Here is a 19,912-nt window from a genome sequence, read left to right as displayed (position 1 = left end):
CACACACACACACACACACACACACACACACACACACACACACACACACACACACACACACACACACACACACACACACACACACACACACACACACACACACACACACACACACACGTTGCTGGAATTATAGATAGATACTAACATATTCAAATGGACGTGTCCTGGAATAACTCTTGATTTTCATTTCAGGGATGAAATACACAAGTGATGTTTACTGTGTGTATATCAAAACTACGGATGTTGACTGAGATCAACGGCTGAACCGAGCATCATGATGATGTGTCCCAGTTCCTTAAATCAGCTGGCTTTCATGTTGGCTTCGTGTGACTTCACTTCCTACAATCCTCATCAATATTCCTGAACTCGTACCTAACCTGACCATGTGCTTCATCAAGCTTCGATTGGAATAAACAAATGGAAATCTGGTTCTTTCGACTTACACACGAGGAGTACTTACGAAACAAAATCATGTTGGATCAAAATTTGATTATCCCTACTTTGGAGTGATTAATATAATCGGAAAATGAACGAATAAATGAATGAATGAACGAATGGAGGTGAAGTTTATGAGATAGCTTGAAGATCATATATGCTTTAAAGCTTAGTGTTGGCTTAACAGTTAACGTGGCTGGCTTAAGATCTGAGGGTCTTAAGTTCGAGCCCCCGGTATCGTTTAATTTTAAAAAGGTGGGGTTGACTCAGCCTGTCATCCTTCTGAGGTCGGTGGAATGAGTATCAGCGTGCTGGTAATAAGGGGGCACTGCATCAGCGGCACAGCTGTTCCCCCGCAAATGATGCTACCAGCAACCGCAGACTGCACATGATCGCTAAGCTTTATGCTTCAAGGAAGTAAGTGTTTGTGGATAACCGTAGCTGCTTATGGTAATAATTTGTTCGGAGAAGAGTAGTTGTGATTGAATGAGCAGTTTTGCTCGGATACCAGATGGTTGTTCTAATAATGCATGGACATTTACAGGAGTAGGCTGAATGACTGACCAAGCTTCTTGGCAACTTTCTTGTCCTTCTTGGCATCAACCAGGCCAAAGGTGATGCCCCGCCCATCCAGAACCTGGGCGACCATCTAAGAGCAGAGAAGGAAGAATTATTGGGCACTCATTAGCAAAGGCAAGCTCAGACATACCTAATGATACTTCCATTGCAATCCCTTGTGGTGGTCTCACCACTAAATCCAACACACCATCCACGTCCTCATTTGAATGATTCCCTGTGACCAAAAATGTTGGCACGACCGCTTAAAAAAAAGAGAGGGGAAACGATGTGTGATTATAAGGAAGGCATACATTGACAGCAGTCGTGAGTTAACACAAACAGATGGAGAAGCGTGCAAACAAATGATCTTTCTTCATGTACTTTGGTTCACTCACCCTGCATGGGCTAAGGATAAAGTTTGAGTCTGCAAAAGGCCAGGACTTGGCCCGTGGCACTGTGCCCTGGCCGAGCTATTCTTGTCCATGGGCTGCGGAGAAGCCAAGATGCCAAGACTCAGATTCTTTCCACACTGTCCAAAAGCCCTGATGCAGCAAGCGGGCTGTCGAGGCATGCCTCCTAATGTCCGCCCGAACCCACCCACCCAGCCCTTTCTCCAACACTTCTTTCCTTCACCCTCTACACTCTTTTCTCAAGTGATCTGTATCCACACTTCCTTTTTTGCTTTTAACCTCTAATTTCCAAAACTTCAACCCACACACCACTACCTTTTCTCATTTATTCAAGAGAGTTCATTTGCTGTCAACACTGTGGTAGGGTCTGAGTACCGATGCACAATCAACAGGTGTCAACTTTTGGCCACCAAAACGAGGTTGAGGATCTTTGACAACTGCGTGAGGTCAGTTCTCCAATTTGGATGGGAATCGTGGAAGGTTACGAAAAGAAATAGCTTCCAGGCTGGAGTGGTTCATCCACATAAGCCTCAGAAAATCTTGAGAATCTTCTGGTTCGACATATCTCGTAATACAAGAAAGAGGTTGAAAGGTTAACAGGGAGGAAAAACGTCACAGAAGGGGTCAAAATTAGGAGGTGGAGATGGATTGGTCACGTGTTGCCCATGGAGGATCAAGATATACAAAAAAGAGCAATATGCTGGCCACCTGACGGGAAGAGAAGTGTTGGACGACCAAGAGAGATCTGATGACGTACGGGCAAGAAGGAAATGAAAAGAATGAAGGTCACGTGGAATATAATCGGAATGCGGGCCAAACGCTGACAAAAGTGGCGAAAGTTCATAAGAAGCTCCATATGCCCGGCGGCATGATTGGATAATAAGCAATTAGGTGACTTTTGGTCCCATTCTACGATGGCTGGCAAAAATGGAATTTCCAGGACAACGTGTTGCCCCAAGTCTTCGGAATGGCGCAGGATACTGTAGATGCTCAGAACCGGGCACTGAGAGGAGATAGGAGCCGTCCGTATGTGTGTGTTTGCGAGTTTTATTTTGAGAGCAGACTCCGAACGAGCCGTGTAAGGTTTGACTCGGTGGTGGAGCAGGAATAGGGGGAGATAGATGGGAGATATGGAGATGAGAGAGAGAGAGAGAGAGAGAGAGAGAGAGAGAGAGAGAGAGAGAGAGAGAGAGAGAGAGAGAGAGAGAGAGAGAGAGAGAGAGAGAGAGAGAGAGAGAGAGAGAGAGAGAGAGAGAGAGAGAGAGAGGAGTCTGAGATGAAGACGCTCCGGTCATTCACAAGCACCACATCGCTCAACATCTGAAAGCGAGAGATAGATGCAGAAAAAAAGGAAAAGAGTGCAAAATCAGGTACGGATCATCCGGGCGACCGTAATACTCGTTCAAACCCTCGGCAACTCCTACAATGACAAAAAACAAAAAAACCTGCAGAATAATGCTCGGAAATTCAACATTTAAAAGTCTGGAGAAAATATTATACAAGACAATCATTAAAAAAGAGGTGTGTCAAAAAGAAAGGCAACACAGGCCAACATTTGAAGTTCACACGTCCACCAGTATTAGCTGATCCAAAAAAGCCTGAGAGAGTCTCTCAAACTACTTTGGCCCTATCGTAATAGGATGGGTTTACAACTGTGGGACCTAACAGCTCGGAGTCAACAACCAGTCACCATCGGTAGAGGAGTCAATAATTCAAGATGTTAGTAAGTGCGGTTGCATGCAGTAGGGTGGTCAATGTAGACCGGCCATGCGGAGACGTTACGCTTCGGAATCCCAAACCCCACCAACAAGTTAACATCTATACTTTGCTAACTTGTCTGCAGTGCATCAGAAACCCGAACTTGTAACCATTTTCTTTGTTGTTATCAAGCTTTTTTTGGTACACCAATAAGACAAACGCCCCACCATGTCAGTCACTTTCCTGCATGTCCAACTGTGTGTCCACAACCAAACGTTCTTTTCTCCATCCTCATCCACGCACTCCATCCTCATGTCCTCAGATATCTCAACTCCTCGTCTCACCTCCAGGGTTAGCTCCGTCAGGTGGAACTGCTTCTGCGCCGTGTTCCCAGAGCCCGGAGAGTCGTGGTAGAGCAAGCAGAGCATGGGGCTCTCCTTGACGATGCGCTTCCAGTTTTCTGCATCGATGTCCAAAACTCGCTCTTTCCCGTCATAGCGTGGGAACCGCAGCCCTGCCTCTCCGGACGAGCTCGACAGAGAGAACGACAGGAGAGAGATGAGCAAGAACAGGGCCATGGATAGGGATGCAGACCGCATGGTGGCGGCCAGGATGGGTAAACGTGCGGGATGGGTGGAAAAGAGGGAGATAGGACAGTCGGTAAGGATGGAGGGAAGAAGATAGTAGTGTGAGGGACAGGGGGCAGGGGAGGGGGAGGAGAGTAGTGGAGGTGATGTATTTTTGGAAGGCAGTTAAGGAGAGGTCTCAACAGGCACCACTGTTGAGTTGAGCATTCATGTCAAGAAATGGAAGGAGTTTTATAAGTTTGATATGAACCATTAAATTATCACTTAAACTTCACCTAGTCATGTATTAAAAATTAGTGTGTCATCACTAACTATGCACGGATCGACGACGACGACTACTTCATTTAACGGCTCCGATTATACCAACCTTCCTGCTGGGCCAGTCAGTTAAAGTTTTTGGCCCAAGTCTTTCACGAATCAGCTGGCCAGGTCTGACGACCGAAAGTGTCAGAAATTTGTAATTCGTTTCAGCTGCCAGGTGATAATTCACCAACTAATCAAGCAAGACACCGTGGGAACGTTTTATGTCCACCAACGACCAGTGTTGGCGGACGGGCCATCCAGCTGAAAGTCCTTCCAGTGCACACACCGATGCCTTGTTCTGCATGTGAAACATCAGGACGGCAGTTTATAGCTGCGATGACATTGGAACCCAGGCTCGACAGCTTTGAGGTGAGTGTGAGTCTTGTCCCCCACATGTTCATGATTGGACCATCTAACAGGCAGGGTGATTCATCAATGTGTGTGCCGTCCCTCGGACAGACCTTACACCGGTTTCCAGTCTCCCAGCATTATTTAGTGGACGTTAAAGATCCCACGGTGCCCTTCGCGAAGAGTCGGCGAGCCATCACCGGCATCCTGAACAAATTACCAATTCCTGGCCCCAAATACTGCGAGGAAGGCAATGGCAAACCACCCAGTTTAACCCTTGCCAAGAAACTGCTTCAGTAAAACCAACGCACATCAGTATTGTACATCAAACAGGGTACACTGCAGTATTGTACATCAGAATCAGAACACTCACGAACAATGTTGTGAAGATACAAAACAAGGGAATAAAATGAACTCAGACACACAACAGGCCATTTGGCCCATCAAGCATGTGCTCTATCCGCACCACTTTTCCACCTTTCATCCATAATATCTTCTGGACGACACTGTGGTTGCATTTCCAGGTGGTTTCTTAAATCCTGCTCTTGAAGTTCATGTTAAAAGTTGAAATGCTTCCAAACAGGCATGAATGATGGAAGATTGGAGTAGAACGTTCCATGGAGGTTTACACGTCTTTTGATGTGGTATTTTGAGTTGGTCTCGCTTTGTTTTTGCTTTCACTGGCCTTTCGTTTCTGCACCATGAAACTTGACATGATAGGATGGTGCAGAGGTATTGAACTGTCTCATGTAGGTTAGATTCTGACCTGACTATAAACTGCTGAAGTGGTGCTTCGTGGGCAGGGTGTTGCATCACAAAGTTCACCATGCATTGGATGGATCTTAAAAAGTTGGGTATCCTGCAGGGAAAACAATTTTTTTTTAAAGAAAAAGCACATGACACATCACAGAGCAGATCAAGCGAGCATAGGATGTGGTGGAGGGCAGGATGGGGTTAGTCTGAACCAGAGTCCAGAAAAGAGCACACCTGGGAAAGGAGAGGCTGTACGAGCTCGTGGCTGGAGAATGAGGTGGTGGCTGGAGAACAAGTGAGAGCGAGCGAGTCCAGTGCCAGGCAGATCCAGCGGAGAGTACCCGAGCACGTCATTCAAATAACACTGACCAACGCGATCTTTCTCTTGTATCTCTATTCCAACTCATCTCCTTTGGACGCAAAGCTCGAACTGTCCTTTTCAGTGCTGATTGTTGCACCTCAAAGCATTTAATGCAACACCACACACATTCACCTTCACACCTCTCGAAACACTTTCAACATTACACCTTTCTCACCACCCCCTCACCCCCAAAATTGTTCTCAATTGGACCCATGTGAGGCCGCCGTCTCACGAGCGGGTGAGCAAGGGGCCACAAATACACCCAAACTTCTTCTCTTCTCTCTCTATTCCTCTTTCTCCTCTTGTTTCCCGAATGACTGTGGCGCCTGTTTGTATCTGTGATAAGTGACTGGCTAAAAGGGGCATATGTGCATAGTTTAAGGCTTTCTCGGTGTATCACTGCTTGGATACATGTGTCTTTGCTAAATCATTATAAACTTTTTCTAAAATATCCAGTTGTCTACTTCTATTGGGTGGACATAGTGTGCAGTAACAGATGCCTGGTGTTGGCGCAGTGGTTAGGGCAGCGGCTTGGGATCCAAAAGGTCCTGAGTTCAAGCCCCGTTGGACCACTGAATTAATACACCAGGGGGTTTACTCAGCCTGCCATCCTTCCGAGGTCGGCGAAATGAGTACCAGTGTACTGGGCTGGTGTATACCCCGGTTAAAATAGGTGTACCATATCCCTGTGTCGTAAGAGGCGACCAGGGTTGCATCAGGAAGGGCATCCGGCGTAAAACATGTGCCAAATCACTATGCGGATCATACGGATGATCCGCTGTGGCGACCCCTAACGGGAGCAGCCGAAAGAAGAAGAAGAAGTGTGCAGTAACAGGGAGTTCCTCCCCACCATTCAGACATGGGTAGTCATTAGCTGGCGTGTCCACCAACGATAATGCTCAGCAGTATCTTGATCAAGGTAGCTCGTCGGGAAACACAGTCCTTATCTGGGGTGATCTGTGTACCAGAGGGGTAAAGCGGGATTGGGACGCTGGACCCCATCTAAATTAAGCATCTGAGACGGTGTCTCGTTTCCACCTCACGGAGTTTTCTGCGGTTAATCAGCTTCAGGGTCATCCGACAGGAAGTGGATCCTAGAATTCATCTCGTGACCCACACCAGAGGCGAATATATATATATATATATATATATATATATATATATATATATATATATATATATATATATATATATATATATATATATATATATATATATATATATATATATATATATATATACACACACATACATACAGTGGGGAGAACAAGTATTTGATACACTGCCGATTTTGCAGGTTTTCCCACTTACAAAGCACATAGAGGTCTGTAATTTTTATCATAGGTACACTTCAACTGTGAAAGACGGAATCTAAAACAAAAATCCTGAAAATCACATTGTATGATTTTTAAATAATTAACTTGCATTTTATTGCATGAAATAAGTATTTGATCACCGACCAACCAGTAAGAATTCCAGCTCTCACAGACCTGTTAGTTTTGTCTTTAAGAAGCCCTCCCATTCTCCACTCATTACCTGTATTAACTGCACCTGTTTGAACTCGTTATCTGCATAAAAGACAGCTGTCCACATTCAATCAATCAGACTCTAACCTCTCCACAATGGGCAAGACCAGAGAGAGGACATCAGGGACAAGACTAAGGACATCAGGGACAAAATTGTAGACTTGCACAAGGCTGGGATGGGCTACAGGACAATAGGCAAGCAGCTTGGTGAGAAGGCAAAAACTGTTGGTGCAATTATTAGAAAATGGAAGAAGTTCAAGATAACAGTCAATCTCCCTCAGTCTGGGGCTCCATGCAAGATCTCACCTCGTGGAGCCTCAATGATCATGAGAAAGGTGAGTGATCAGCCCAGAACTACACGGCAGGACCTGGTCAATGACCTGAAGAGAGCTGGGACCACAGTATCAAAGAAAACCATAAGTAACACACTACGCCATCATGGATTAAAATCCTGCAGCGCACGCAAGGTCCCTCTGCTCAAGCCAGCGCATGTCCAGGCCCTTCTGAAGTTTGCCAATGACATCTGCATGATCCAGAAGAGGAATGGGAGAAGGTCATGTGGTCTGATGAGACCAAAATAGAGCTTTTTGGTTTAAACTCCACTCGCCGTGTTTGGAGGAAGAAGAAGGATGAGTACAACCCCTAGAACACCATCCCAACCGTGAAGCATGGAGGTGGAAACATCATTCTTTGGGGATGCTTTTCTGCAAAGGGGACAGGACGACTGCACCGTATTGAGGGGAGGATGGATGGGGCCATGTATCGCGAGATCTTGGCCAACAACCTCCTTCGCTCAACAAGAGCATTGAAGATGGGGCGTGGCTGGGTCTTCCCGCATGGCAACGACCCGAAACACACAGCCAGGGCAACTAAGGAGTGGCTCAGTAAGAAGCATCTCAAGGTCCTGGAGTGGCCGAGCCAGTCTCCAGACCTGAACCCAATGGGAAATTTTTGGAGGGAGCTGAAAGTCTGTGTTGCCCAGCAACAGCCCCGAAACCTGAAGGATCTGGAGAAGATCTGTATGGAGGAGTGGGCCAAAATCCCTGCTGCAGTCTGTGTAAACCTGGTTAAGAACTACACGAAACGTCTGATATCTGTAATTGCAAACAAAGGTTTCTGTACCAAATATTAAGTTCTGTTTTTCTTATGTAACAAATACTTATTTCATGCAATAAAATGCAAATTAATTTTTTTTAAATCATACAATGTGATTTTCAGGATTTTTGTTTTAGATTCCGTCTTTCACAGTTGAATTGTCACTATGATAAAAATTACAGACCTCTACGTGCTTTGTAAGTGGGAAAACCTGCAAAATCGGCAGTGTATCAAATACTTGTTCTCCCCACTGTATATATTGTTGTGGTTGACGAAATTCACAAACCACCATTCAGGTCCCTTAGGTGAGATATCTCTGTAAGTATATGTGTAGTTAGGCCCAAACTACCGCCATTACTACCACCACCAACCACGTCTCAACAGCCATCACAACAACCACCAACCACAACGCCGCTTCACAACAACCACCAACCACAACGCCGCTTCACAACAACAGCCACGACCTTTACCGTCACAACTCGCCACCATCGCATCACCGTCATTCCCACGCCACTTGTGGGCGCCGATGCTGGACTCGTGCAGGGCGCGCACCGAGCAGCGTGTTCAGAGACATCACAGACTTTCCAAAGAAAAACGGATCAAAAATGACTCACGCCCACTTCTGTTCCGTCCTATCGGCGAGCTGGGGCGATTTGGCCCCGCCTCCAGGGCGTTGGAGTGAGGACGCTATATGCAAATTCATGGATCAAAAAGCATTCACGCCCACTTTTCCTCGGTCCAATGGGGAGCCAGTTAGAGAGGTGAAGGGTCGGAGGCAGAGGGTCAAAGGTGAAGGAGCGAAGCCACGGGGCTTATATAAACGGCTGCGTTCGTCAGTCAAGCAGTTCAGTGGGCAGTTGTGGGTTCGGAGGGGAGAAGTCAAGAGTGAAGAGTTGGGACGAGCCAAGAGAGGAGACGGAGAGGGCGATTAGACGGAGCTGTGGAGAGGTGGCGGCGGCGAAGGCGGACGAGGGGGTGTTCGCGTCGGTGCCGGGAGCTGCAGAGGGAGAGGCCAGCAACGCGACCGAGGTCGAGGAGGAGACGCTCGTCGCGGGACCCGAGACAGGGTGATATCCTCCTCCCCCCCCCGAGCATCAACAACCCCCTCCTGTTTCCCCCCCGCGCTGAGATAGTGCGACAAGGGGGCCCCTTTCCCACCCCCTACCAGACACTGTCCGCGAGGCCCGCGGAGTTGAGGCGCCACCGCCGCTCTGCGTCTCATCATCAGACGGGTAGGCCCGACACGGTCTCGGCCCCAGGCCCGCCTACCCCCCTCATCCTTGAGGGTGGTTCTTTTCTTTTGCTTTGGGAATATGTGTTGTCGGCGCCGTCTGTGAAGTAAAATTGTATAAGTGTTGCCGTGTGCTCGGTAGTCGGATAGCTCTGCATTGTGTTTTCTCTTTTATTTTTGCTTTTTGTGTAATATTGTATTGCCCTTTTACATGTGCTTTTGGTGTAATTGTATATGTGTGCTTCCCGTCCATCGCGAAATAAATGTGAGTTATGTTGAACTGTTTTCCCGCTTCGCTTCGTCTTTTCTTTCATTGAATCTCCATCTTGCTTCACGTAAAGGGTTGGTCGTGGGCTAAAACGCCCGATAATTAATCGAACCGTCGAGGGCGACGAATAACACCGCTCGGTTATCCCGATAGTACGGAACGGGTCGCTTAAAGTGGCCCATGTCCGAAGTCGACCTGCGGCGAGGTGCGATCGTCCGGTCTACCCTCCGTGTGGGTACTTAGGTAGGTCGAATTTGGCGAGCAACCCTATCCCACGCGGGGGCCGATTGGCACGATCGTGGCGAGACCGAAAGGTCCACCCGTGACTAGGTCCCGGCGTTAGTCCGAGAGGGTCACGACTGGATTGTCCGTCCGGTGGGCGACGTGCCGCGATTCGAGTTACGTGGCCGTTCGCACGCCGGCGGGCGCGAATCCGCAACACTGGTGTCAGGTCGTGCGATATAAACCCATCGCCCTCCTCGCGGCACTGGTATCGGAGAACGGGAAAACGGGCTCTCCTGTCTCCAATTAAATTCACGGGAATCGGTCCAGGGGTGAGAGGAGCGACCCCCGATTCCCTCCAAATTACGAGCGAGCTAAATTAACCCTTTAAGAGAAGCAAGATGGCGTCTCAAGGCGAGCGGGAGCCGGGGGTATTAGAAATGGATGTAGAATGTGTAGAATCCATGGCTCAGGATGAAATCCCCGTGCAGGAAATGTTGGTTGTACAGGAAAACGAACTCGCCCAACTGAACCCAGAGCCCGAAATGGGTGCGGCAGCAGCCGCGGTGTATGACACCTCCCCTCCCCCTCTCCACCAAAACCCTTCCCCAACCCCTGCCGAAACGGCTCACCCAAGCGCACCCGACATGGCCCAGCTATTAACCATGCTGGCACAAAAGATGGATGCGAATGCACAAAAGATGGATACAAACGCAAATGAAATGAAAAACGAAATGAAAGGCATGAACAAAAAGATGGATACAAATACAAATGAAATGAAAAACGAAACAAAAGGAATGAACGAAAAGATGGATGCGAATACACAGCAAATGAACAAGCAAATGAGGGAAGAAACTAAAAAGCTGCGGGGTGAGACGCAGAACATGGGCCGATGCCTGCAGGCGGGCATGAAGGCCGTTAGCAGGGAGCTTAAAATGGCGACTCCACGTGTAGGACCGAACGAGCTGGGAGGGGGTGCAACGGCTGTCGGGCACGCGGTGGAGGCGGGTGAAAAAATAATTCGGGGGACGTGTTGGGCAAGGGTCGCGGCGGTGACCGAGGGAGAAAAATTAAATGGGGAGACCAAAACGTGTGAGACGAGACACGAGGTGACGACAAAGGAAATAAAAATAGTGGAGACAAGGGAGGTAAAGGGTGAAGAGTTGGCAGAGACACGGGAGATAGGAACGATAGAGGGAAGACTGCACGATGAAGACGGGGTAAGTGACGCACACACACACACACACGGAGGTAGTGGAGGACAATGGGGGTGAGCTCGCGGAGCGTGTAGGGACCCAGTGCGAGCAGCTGGATAGCCTCCTCCAGGAACGAGGGGAGGGAGTATGCCCCCTTGAGGCGAGTCACGACCAGGTGGGTTCGGTCGTGTCGAGCGAGGTTGAGAGGAGTGCTGTGGACAGGTGCACGGAGAGCTTGGGGGGTATAGAGGCCCCGGAGACCCTTGTGGGGACACGAATCCCCAGTGTGGTTGTCCCTGTGTGTGTGGTGCAAGGCGTGAGTGCGTCCCCGTGTGTGGAAGCGACCCCGTGTGTGTGAGTGGTGTGGTGGCGATGGTGCCAGAGTACGTGCTTCCCAGCACGCCGTGTGTGGATGAAACGGCCAGTGTGGATGAGGCACCGCGGTTGAGTGCCCCCGCGTGTGTGTGAGGGACGGTGTGTGGATGAAACACCGCGGTTGAGTGCCCCCGCGTGTGTGAGTGAGGCACGGTGTATGAGTGAGGCACGAGTGAGTGGAAGGCCGCGAGTGAATGGAGCACCACGTGTGAGTGGTATGGTTTATGCAAGGGAGACCGTGTGTGTGAGAGAGCGGTATGTGAGGGAGATGTCGGTTGGCATGCGGGAGCACGCAGCCGCGTCTCCCGGTGTGAATGTAATGGTGTGGAGTGTGAGCGTCGTAACACGCAGGAGTGCGTGGGTCGAATGGCGACGACGGCGACATGTGAGGAAAGAAAGCCGAGTAGCGGCTGTAGTTGTTTCGGGGACCGTGCCGGGTTCACCCAGCAGTGAGCACGAGGTCCGTGCTGTGCAACGCACGAGGCCCCCACGTGCTCGCTTGCGAGAGTGAAGTCCCGGTCCGGAAACGCCAGCGGTGGATTTGCCGATCCCGCGGACGGACAAAGTTTAGGCAGGATTACGGATTTGGACCGGACGGGTTCTCCACGCGATCGTGTGTGTTAAGCTCCAACGGGCAAAGCACATGTGTTCGCGTGGGGAACCCCTCGAGACGTGGGGCTTGTTTTTTTTATGCGCACGGTGACGTCATGGCTGCACGTGGGGTTGGAATCCGGCAGGAGGGGTATCCCTGCCGGATGGTACCGTCCAAGGAGGGACGAGGAACACGTGCAGTTGCATGACGTCACGGGCAGGTGCAAAGTGGGCAAGCTGGGAGTTGCCGCGCTGGTGATGCGCATGTAAAAAAAAAAAAAAAAAAAAAGGAAAACAAGCCTCACTTTCGGGTGCACAGGATTCCTGGGCAAGGGGTGGAAGACCCCCTTGAACCAGGGCACAGGATGGAAACTAGTTAGGGGGAAGGGTTAGCTTAGTTAGACCGACTTCATGGGGCAGGGGTAAGTCCTCATGGAGTCCGTGGAATGGATTAGTTAGAGGGATTGTAGCCAGATTTAGGTTGGGAAATTGATTAATGGGATTATTGGAGACAGTGACAGACTTGTGGATGTGTAGCGGGGACGTAGTTTAGCTACGTAGGTTAAATGGAACGTGCTATAGTTTAAGGGACGACGTGGGAGCACGAGTTAGTTAGGGGATGTAGTAAGGAGGATGGCAGAGTTCAGCGGTGTGTGTGTTGAAGAGTTGTGAGGTGAGTACTTGTTGAGTGAGTGAGGCCAGCGGGTCTGTGTGAGTGGAGCGAATGGGGAATGCATGGTGCGATGAGTGATTGGGGGGAGGAGTGACTCCCGCCCAAGGGACCCCCGGGGTCAGTGTAGACTGAGTTAGTGGGTTAGTCAAATTAACAAATATGGAAGTCGTTTTGCTGTTGGTGTGAATGTAGGCTCGAAACCCGTTTGGAGGGGTGCAGGAGCCCTGTTGACGGGCTGGGAGCGTGGCTGCGAAAAGTGAGTATCGCTGAGTGGGTACCCCGGGCACCAGGCTAGTCGGCCGTGGTAGGCCAAGGGCCCATGGGGGGCCGGGATAGCGTAGTGGGCACGGGTGCGCCTGCTTGGTGCGGGGGCCCGGGGCGCCATTAGCCGCGTGGGCAGTGTTGTGGGCACGGGTGACCCTCGGAAAGGGGGCCTGGGAAGCCAGCCTGCCACGTGTGCGTTTCAGGGGAGGTGCCATGGGGGCACTCCCCGGTGTTTAGGGAGCTGGTAGGCTCGGAGGCAGTGTAGTGCCCGGGGGTGCCATAGCGGGAGATTCGGCAGAGGGTCGTGCCTGCCAAAGGGAGCCACGTGTCCCAGTCATGAGACCGTGTGAGGGCACGGAGAGAAAATTGGGGGGCGAGGCCCGAAATTGTGAGGACACCAACACAGGCGATGGGAATCTGGGTTGTTAGAACCAATAGTTTAAGCGAGAGGCGCTTGTTGAAAGCCCCGGGGTAGTTTAACAGTTAAATGGTTAGGGTAGATTAGGAAGTGTACCCCTCCGCACCATCCATCCCCTCGCTCTCGTTGTGGGCCGCTGGACCCACTTTGGTTATAGATCGCTGAAGTCTGGGGAGGCCATCCTGAGGCTTCGTTGGGCCTCGACACAGGACGTTAGCTCTCCCTTGTTCCCCTCCGGGAAGGGAACGTAGGGGTTGGGAGTAGGCTAGGTGACAGGATAGGTTAGCCGAACAAGGACAGTACAGGGGGTTAGGGGATGATTTATAGTGGGGAAGTAAACATAAAAACAGTAAAAAATAAAAATAAAAAATAAAAATAAATAAGTTGGGGCTAAATTGGGGTTTGACAAATTAAGGGAGTGGGTATAGACAATGACAGGCAAAGGCGATAGGTTGGGAAGGAGACCGTAGGGTAGGTCCGAGCCCGCCTTCCGAGTGGCCAGCACCACCGCACTCCCTCCACCAACCTCCACTGAACGGCAAAGGCTGGCCAGCTTCATCTGCTGGCTGTGTTGCTGTAAGGCCTGTGCCGGCCCACTCCACCTGCCGGCTGGCTGTTTTTCTTCACGGCCTGTGCCGGCCCACTTCATCGGCAGCTGTTGTGTTGCTGCAAGGCCTGTGCCGGCCGGATCATCTGCAGCTGTGGTACTTCAAGTCCTGTGCCGGCCAGTTCATCTGCCAGCTGTGTTTGCCTGCAACGGCCTGGTTCTGCAGGCTGTGTTTGCCTGCTGCCTTTGCCATGCCATGCCCACTGGCCCTGTTCACCAGCCCCGTTCAATTTTTGCTTTGCCCCCCCTGTTCATTTCCATGTGCGCCAGGATCAGAAGGCAACAGTTTGCAAGCTGCGAGAACTGCCCTGTTGGCAGCTACAACACGGGCCTGCAGTGGCGGCCCGTGCACCGTGTTTGTGTTCATCCATCCATTCGTTGTGTTCATTGCGTGTGCCACTTGAGCTGGCACGGAGACTACGTTTGTGCGGCCCATGCACCGTTGTTTTTCACTGCGTTCAGTTCAAAAGGGAAGGCCTTGGACTGCGTGTGAGCAGCCGGCCACGTTCCCTGTCACCTGCATTGTTTGAGCCAGAGACTGCATGCGAGCAGCCTGGCTCCCTGCTAACTGCTTTCTTTTTGCAGAGTTCATTGATCCTGGGCCATGGTTTAGTGTAAAATTAGTAAGTTAAGGTAAGATGTACTGTAAATATGAGTGCGCCCCCGGCATGTCTGTCCTAGCGCCGGCAATTTTATTTAAGTCGTCCGTGTGAGTGAGTTTGTTTAGGTAGTTACTCAGCCCTCAGGTTATTTATTTTGGGGACACGAATACCATGAATGTCGCACTCAGGGATCCGTAGGTAAAATGTACTAGGGGAAAACCACACATGATGGCACACGAAAATTTGACGACTCGGGACGAGTCTGCAAAAAGGGGAGGGGGTAGTGTTGTGGTTGACGAAATTCACAAACCACCATTCAGGTCCCTTAGGTGAGATATCTCTGTAAGTATATGTGTAGTTAGGCCCAAACCCGTTGTTTCGAGGGAATAAATGTCATTCAGTCGGGCTGCGACTCTTCAGGATAGCCGTTTTTCTTTTACTATCTTTATTTTGGACCAGCCGCCATTACTACCACCACCAACCACGTCTCAACAGCCATCACAACAACAACCACCAACCACAACGCCGCTTCACAACAACAACCACCAACCACAACGCCGCTTCACAACAGCCACGACCTTTACCGTCACAACTCGCCACCATCGCATCACCGTCATTCCCACGCCACTTGTGGGCGCCGATGCTGGACTCGTGCAGGGCGCGCACCGAGCAGCGTGTTCAGAGACATCACAGACTTTCCGAAGAAAATCGGATCAAAAACGACTCACGCCCACTTCTGTTCCGTCCTATCGGCGAGCTGGGGCGATTTGGCCCCGCCTCCAGGGCGTTGGAGTGAGGACGCTATATGCAAATTCATTGATAAAAAAGCATTCACGCCCACTTTTCCTCGGTCCAATGGGGAGCCAGTTAGAGAGGTGAAGGGTCGGAGGCAGAGGGTCAAAGGTGAAAGAGCGAAGCCACGGGGCTTATATAAACGGCTGCGTTCGTCAGTCAAGCAGTTCAGTGGGCAGTTGTGGGTTCGGAGGGGAGAAGTCAAGAGTGAAGAGTTGGGACGAGCCAAGAGAGGAGACGGAGAGGGCGATTAGATGGAGCTGTGGAGAGGTGGCGGCGGCGAAGGCGGACGAGGGGGTGTTCGCGTCGGTGCCGGGAGCTGCAGAGGGAGAGGCCAGCAACGCGACCGAGGTCGAGGAGGAGACGCTCGTCGCGGGACCCGAGACAGGGTGATATCCTCCTCCCCCCCGAGCATCAACAACCCCCTCCTGTTTCCCCCCCGCGCTGAGATAGTGCGACAAGGGGGCCCCTTTCCCACCCCCTACCAGACACTGTCCGCGAGGCCCGCGGAGTTGAGGCGCCACCGCCGCTCTGCGTCTCATCATCAGACGGGTAGGCCCGACACGGTCTCGGCCCCAGGCCCGCCTACCCCCTCATCCTTGAGGGTGGTTCTTTTCTTTTGCTTTGGGAATATGTGTTGTCGGCGCCGTCTGTGAAGTAAAATTGTATAAGTGTTGCCGTGTGCTCGGTAGTCGGATAGCTCTGCATTGTGTTTTCTCTTTTATATTTGCTTTTTGTGTAATATTGTATTGCCCTTTTACATGTGCTTTTGGTGTAATTGTATATGTGTGCTTCCCGTCCATCGCGAAATAAATGTGAGTTATGTTGAACTGTTTTCCCGCTTCGCTTCGTCTTTTCTTTCATTGAATCTCCATCTTGCTTCACGTAAAGGGTTGGTCGTGGGCTAAAACGCCCGATAATTAATCGAACCGTCGAGGCCGACGAATAACACCGCTCGGTTATCCCGATAGTACGGAACGGGTCGCTTAAAGTGGCCCGTGTCCGAAGTCGACCTGCGGCGAGGTGCGATCGCCCGGTCTACCCTCCGTGTGGGTACTTAGGTAGGTCGAATTTGGCGAGCAACCCTATCCCACGCGGGGGCCGATTGGCACGATTGTGGTGAGACCGAAAGGTCCACCCGTGACTAGGTCCCGGCGTTAGTCCGAGAGGGTCACGACTGGATTGTCCGTCTGGTGGGCAACGTGCCGCGATTCGAGTTACGTGGCCGTTCGCACGCCGGCGGGCGCGAATCCGCAACAATATATATATATATATATATCCCTGAAATCTGAACAAACAGGAGAAGCACCGCCTTCCTGGGTTTGGGGGGGGGGGGTGAGGAGCAGGCCACGCGCCGGAGGTGAAGGATAGAGAGCACACAGGGAAGAGGGCGTTGGAGGTTCCTACTGATAGGAAGGGACATTGGTGTGATTGAGGTCGAGTGCAGGCAGGCTTGCGCACATGTGGATTGTGGAAGGTTTCCGCCTGGAGAGAACGGGAGATCGGCAGAGCGTGCACACAAAGTCGGTGTGAGGAATACATGAGGCAGGTGACACCTTTGGAAAGCGGAAGGCTGGCACATTTTGAGCCTTTGTGTGGAAAGCTGCGTGCGGATTGCCTGGCATACGTCAGCCCTGCCACGAGAGAAGTGACGGCACCATTTGCGCGCACCAGTAGTCTGGTGAATGCTGATAGAAACGCTCTCCATTTAACGTTTAATTTAACTCCCCAAGCTGAATACCAGTGTACTTAAAAAGGGTGGGGTTCTTTTCATTTTGTGTCACCCGTTGTCTCGACAGTAAGATTTATTTATTTATTATTACTATTATAACCTGTTGAATTATTGCCTTTGTAAATACTGGTGTATGTTCATTAAATGTGTTTATTTTGAAGAAATTGTATTCGCCCATTTGTAGTGGGTTTGTGGATAAACCCCCTGTGTATACGTTCCATTCTCCGTACTACTCAGCCATGCCCTTCAAGCACGTGTTGAAATCTCCAAGGATCAATGTGTCCGCCTCCTCTTAATAAGGAACCGCTCAGCCGTCCGGCGGTTGTCGGTGTTAACTGCCTGGCGACCACAAATTTGAGTTGGGGGGGGGTTTAACCTGGGCTAGCCACCCCTGGGACAATATATGTGTGTGTGTATATATGTATACATATACATATATATATATATATATATATATATATATATATATATATACATATATTGATGCGAATTCGCGCCCGCCGGCGTGCGATCGGCCACGCGACTCGAATCGCGGCACGTCGCCCACCGGACGGACAATTCTGTCGTGACCCTCTCGGACTAACGCCGGGAGCCAGTCACGGGTGGGCCTTTCAGCCTCACCACGATCGTGCCAATCGGCCACCCGCATGGGATAGGGTTGTTCGTCAAACTCGACCTACCTAAGTACCCACGCGGATGGTAGACCGGGCGATCGCACCTCGCCGCAGGTCGACTCCGGACACAGGCCGCTTAAGCGATCCGTTCCGTGCTATCGGGATAACCGAGCGGTGTTATCGTCGGCCTCGACGGTTCCGATTAATTATCGGGCGAAACAAGCCCATGACGAACCCGTTACATGAAGCAAGATGGAGATTCAATTAAAGAAAAGACAAAGCGAAACGGGAAAACAGTTCAACAGAATGCACATTTATTCCGCGGCACAAGGAGAGCACACATATACAGCCAAACAGAATCCACATAAAGCAATTTAAAACAACAACAATGCAGAGCTACGACCGACTACGCGAGCACACGGCAACACTAAACAGTTTTACTTCACCAGACTGGCGCTGACACACACACACACACACACACACACACACACACACACACACACACACACACACACACACACACACACACACACACACACACACACACACACACACACACGTTTACACCAAACCCCAAAAGAAAATGGAAGTGCAACTTCCCTGATCGCGTCGAGTCCTCTTTCGGCGACCGCAACTCCGAGCCCCTCCAGCGTGCTCCGCGAGCTCGTGCCGCTCGTGTGGTCCGCTCGACTGTACGGACGGGGTTTCGGGGAACCGGACGGGGTTTGTTCGGCGCTGTTTTCCGCGCTCGCGCACGGGTCAAAGAAGCAAGGCAGGAACCACAAGCTCGCGACTCGAGCCAGAAGACGACCATGAAGACCAACCCTCGACCAACCAACTCTTGACCAACCAACCCAACAACCCTCAAGGTCCGTCCTGTCCGCCTTTTGTAGCGTGGGGCTCCGCCCTTCGCTCCGCCCCGTTTTCGGCCCCGCCTCCCTTCGAGCTTCTTGGAGAAGCCTCTCGAAGGGGGGCGTGACCTCTCGCTTTCCCTCCACCCCACGCTGTGCGGGGGCCAGGGGAGCCAGTCTTGGCTCAGAGCCAGGGAATTATTCCCCCAAAACGAGGCCCCCACCCTTTCTCACCTTTGACCCCTGCATCGCCCCTCCTCCACACCGAGCGCAGAGAACCTCGAAGGGAAAAACAGGCGGGAAAACCCCCGAGCATAGTTGTTGGTTTTTGTTTGTTCCCGGAGATCGTAACCGCACAGGGCCTACTGAATGGCGAGTGGCGAAGATGTGGTAGCGTTGATGGTGGAGGCGGCATGGTTGTAGTGTGGTTGGCGCTGTGGTGGGGATGGCGTGGTTGTTGAGATGCTGTTTGTTTGAAATAAAAGATAGAACAGAAAAAATGGCTAACTCAAAGCGTCACAGCCCGGATGGATCACATAAATTCCCTCTATACAACGGGTCTGGGCTAACTACACATGTACTTACAGAGATATCTCACCTACGGGACCTGAATGGTGGTTTGCGAATTTCCACAACCATATATATGTATATATATATATATATATATATATATATATATATATATATATATATATATATATATATATATATATATATATATTGTTGCGGGCCGGGGGTCGGGTGAGAAGACCACTAGGTGGGGGAAGCTATGTCGATTCCCACCAGACTCCCTGGAATTGTAGGTCGTCGCACACGGATAATTCTGTGACACGGCGGGTCGCTTAACCGACCGTGGACACCAATAACTCAACCGCGTGACCTAGGGTCCTCGCATCTCTGGGTTAATCGGGTTATCTAATTAATCACGTGATTTAATTACCGGGGAACCACGCCCTCGGTATGCCTTGTCCGAACCGGATGCAGCCGAGCGACACTGCCAAGGACGTACTGGCTAAAAGGAACGGATCGTTGGGAATAATGTCCTGGCTATTTTAGGATTCGGACTAGCTGGACCAATGGGAGAAAAGACAAAAAGAAGCAGGGAACATTCCTAATAATGATAATTTATTTACATTGGGCGAGGAAAAATGTGGCACAGTAAAGATTTATTAACCTCCGTCATCGAAGATGGATGGAGGTTACTGTTTTCACCCCTGTTTGTTACTTGATGAAATCTACGATTTTGTCAAGTATGTTGGTCGGTTCAGTTTGTGTGTACGTCTCGCTCTACAGATCGCATTTCGAGTCGGAATGTCATGGAACTTCACCAATGGACTTATTGGCCACCATAATAGAACCCTATAACTTTTGGCATGTCAAGGTCAAAGGTCAAGGTCACAGT

General features: G+C 50.6%; 1 protein-coding gene across 1 annotated transcript in view; it reads right to left on the bottom strand.

Moving 5' to 3' along the window:
- LOC147017170 (calsequestrin-1-like) overlaps positions 1 to 3,776 on the bottom strand; it is a 44,908-nt gene extending 41,132 nt beyond the window's left edge. Inside the window, exons 1-2 of the mRNA XM_085846608.1 lie at positions 3,446 to 3,776; positions 1,000 to 1,084 (exon numbers count right to left, since the gene is read on the bottom strand). Of these exons, the coding sequence (XP_085702734.1) occupies positions 1,000 to 1,084; positions 3,446 to 3,700 (340 nt within the window). The 5' untranslated portion in view covers positions 3,701 to 3,776. The remainder of the gene's footprint in view (positions 1 to 999; positions 1,085 to 3,445) is intronic.
- Positions 3,777 to 19,912: the final 16,136 nt, after the last annotated feature.

This window comes from Eptatretus burgeri, chromosome 11 (assembly GCF_056783735.1).
Source record: "Eptatretus burgeri isolate ZD-2024b chromosome 11, Ebu_testis_v1, whole genome shotgun sequence".
NCBI classification, from domain to species: Eukaryota; Metazoa; Chordata; class Myxini; order Myxiniformes; family Myxinidae; genus Eptatretus; species Eptatretus burgeri.
Note: the sequence above shows the minus strand (reverse complement) of the source record. Positions and strands in the feature narration are given on the sequence as shown.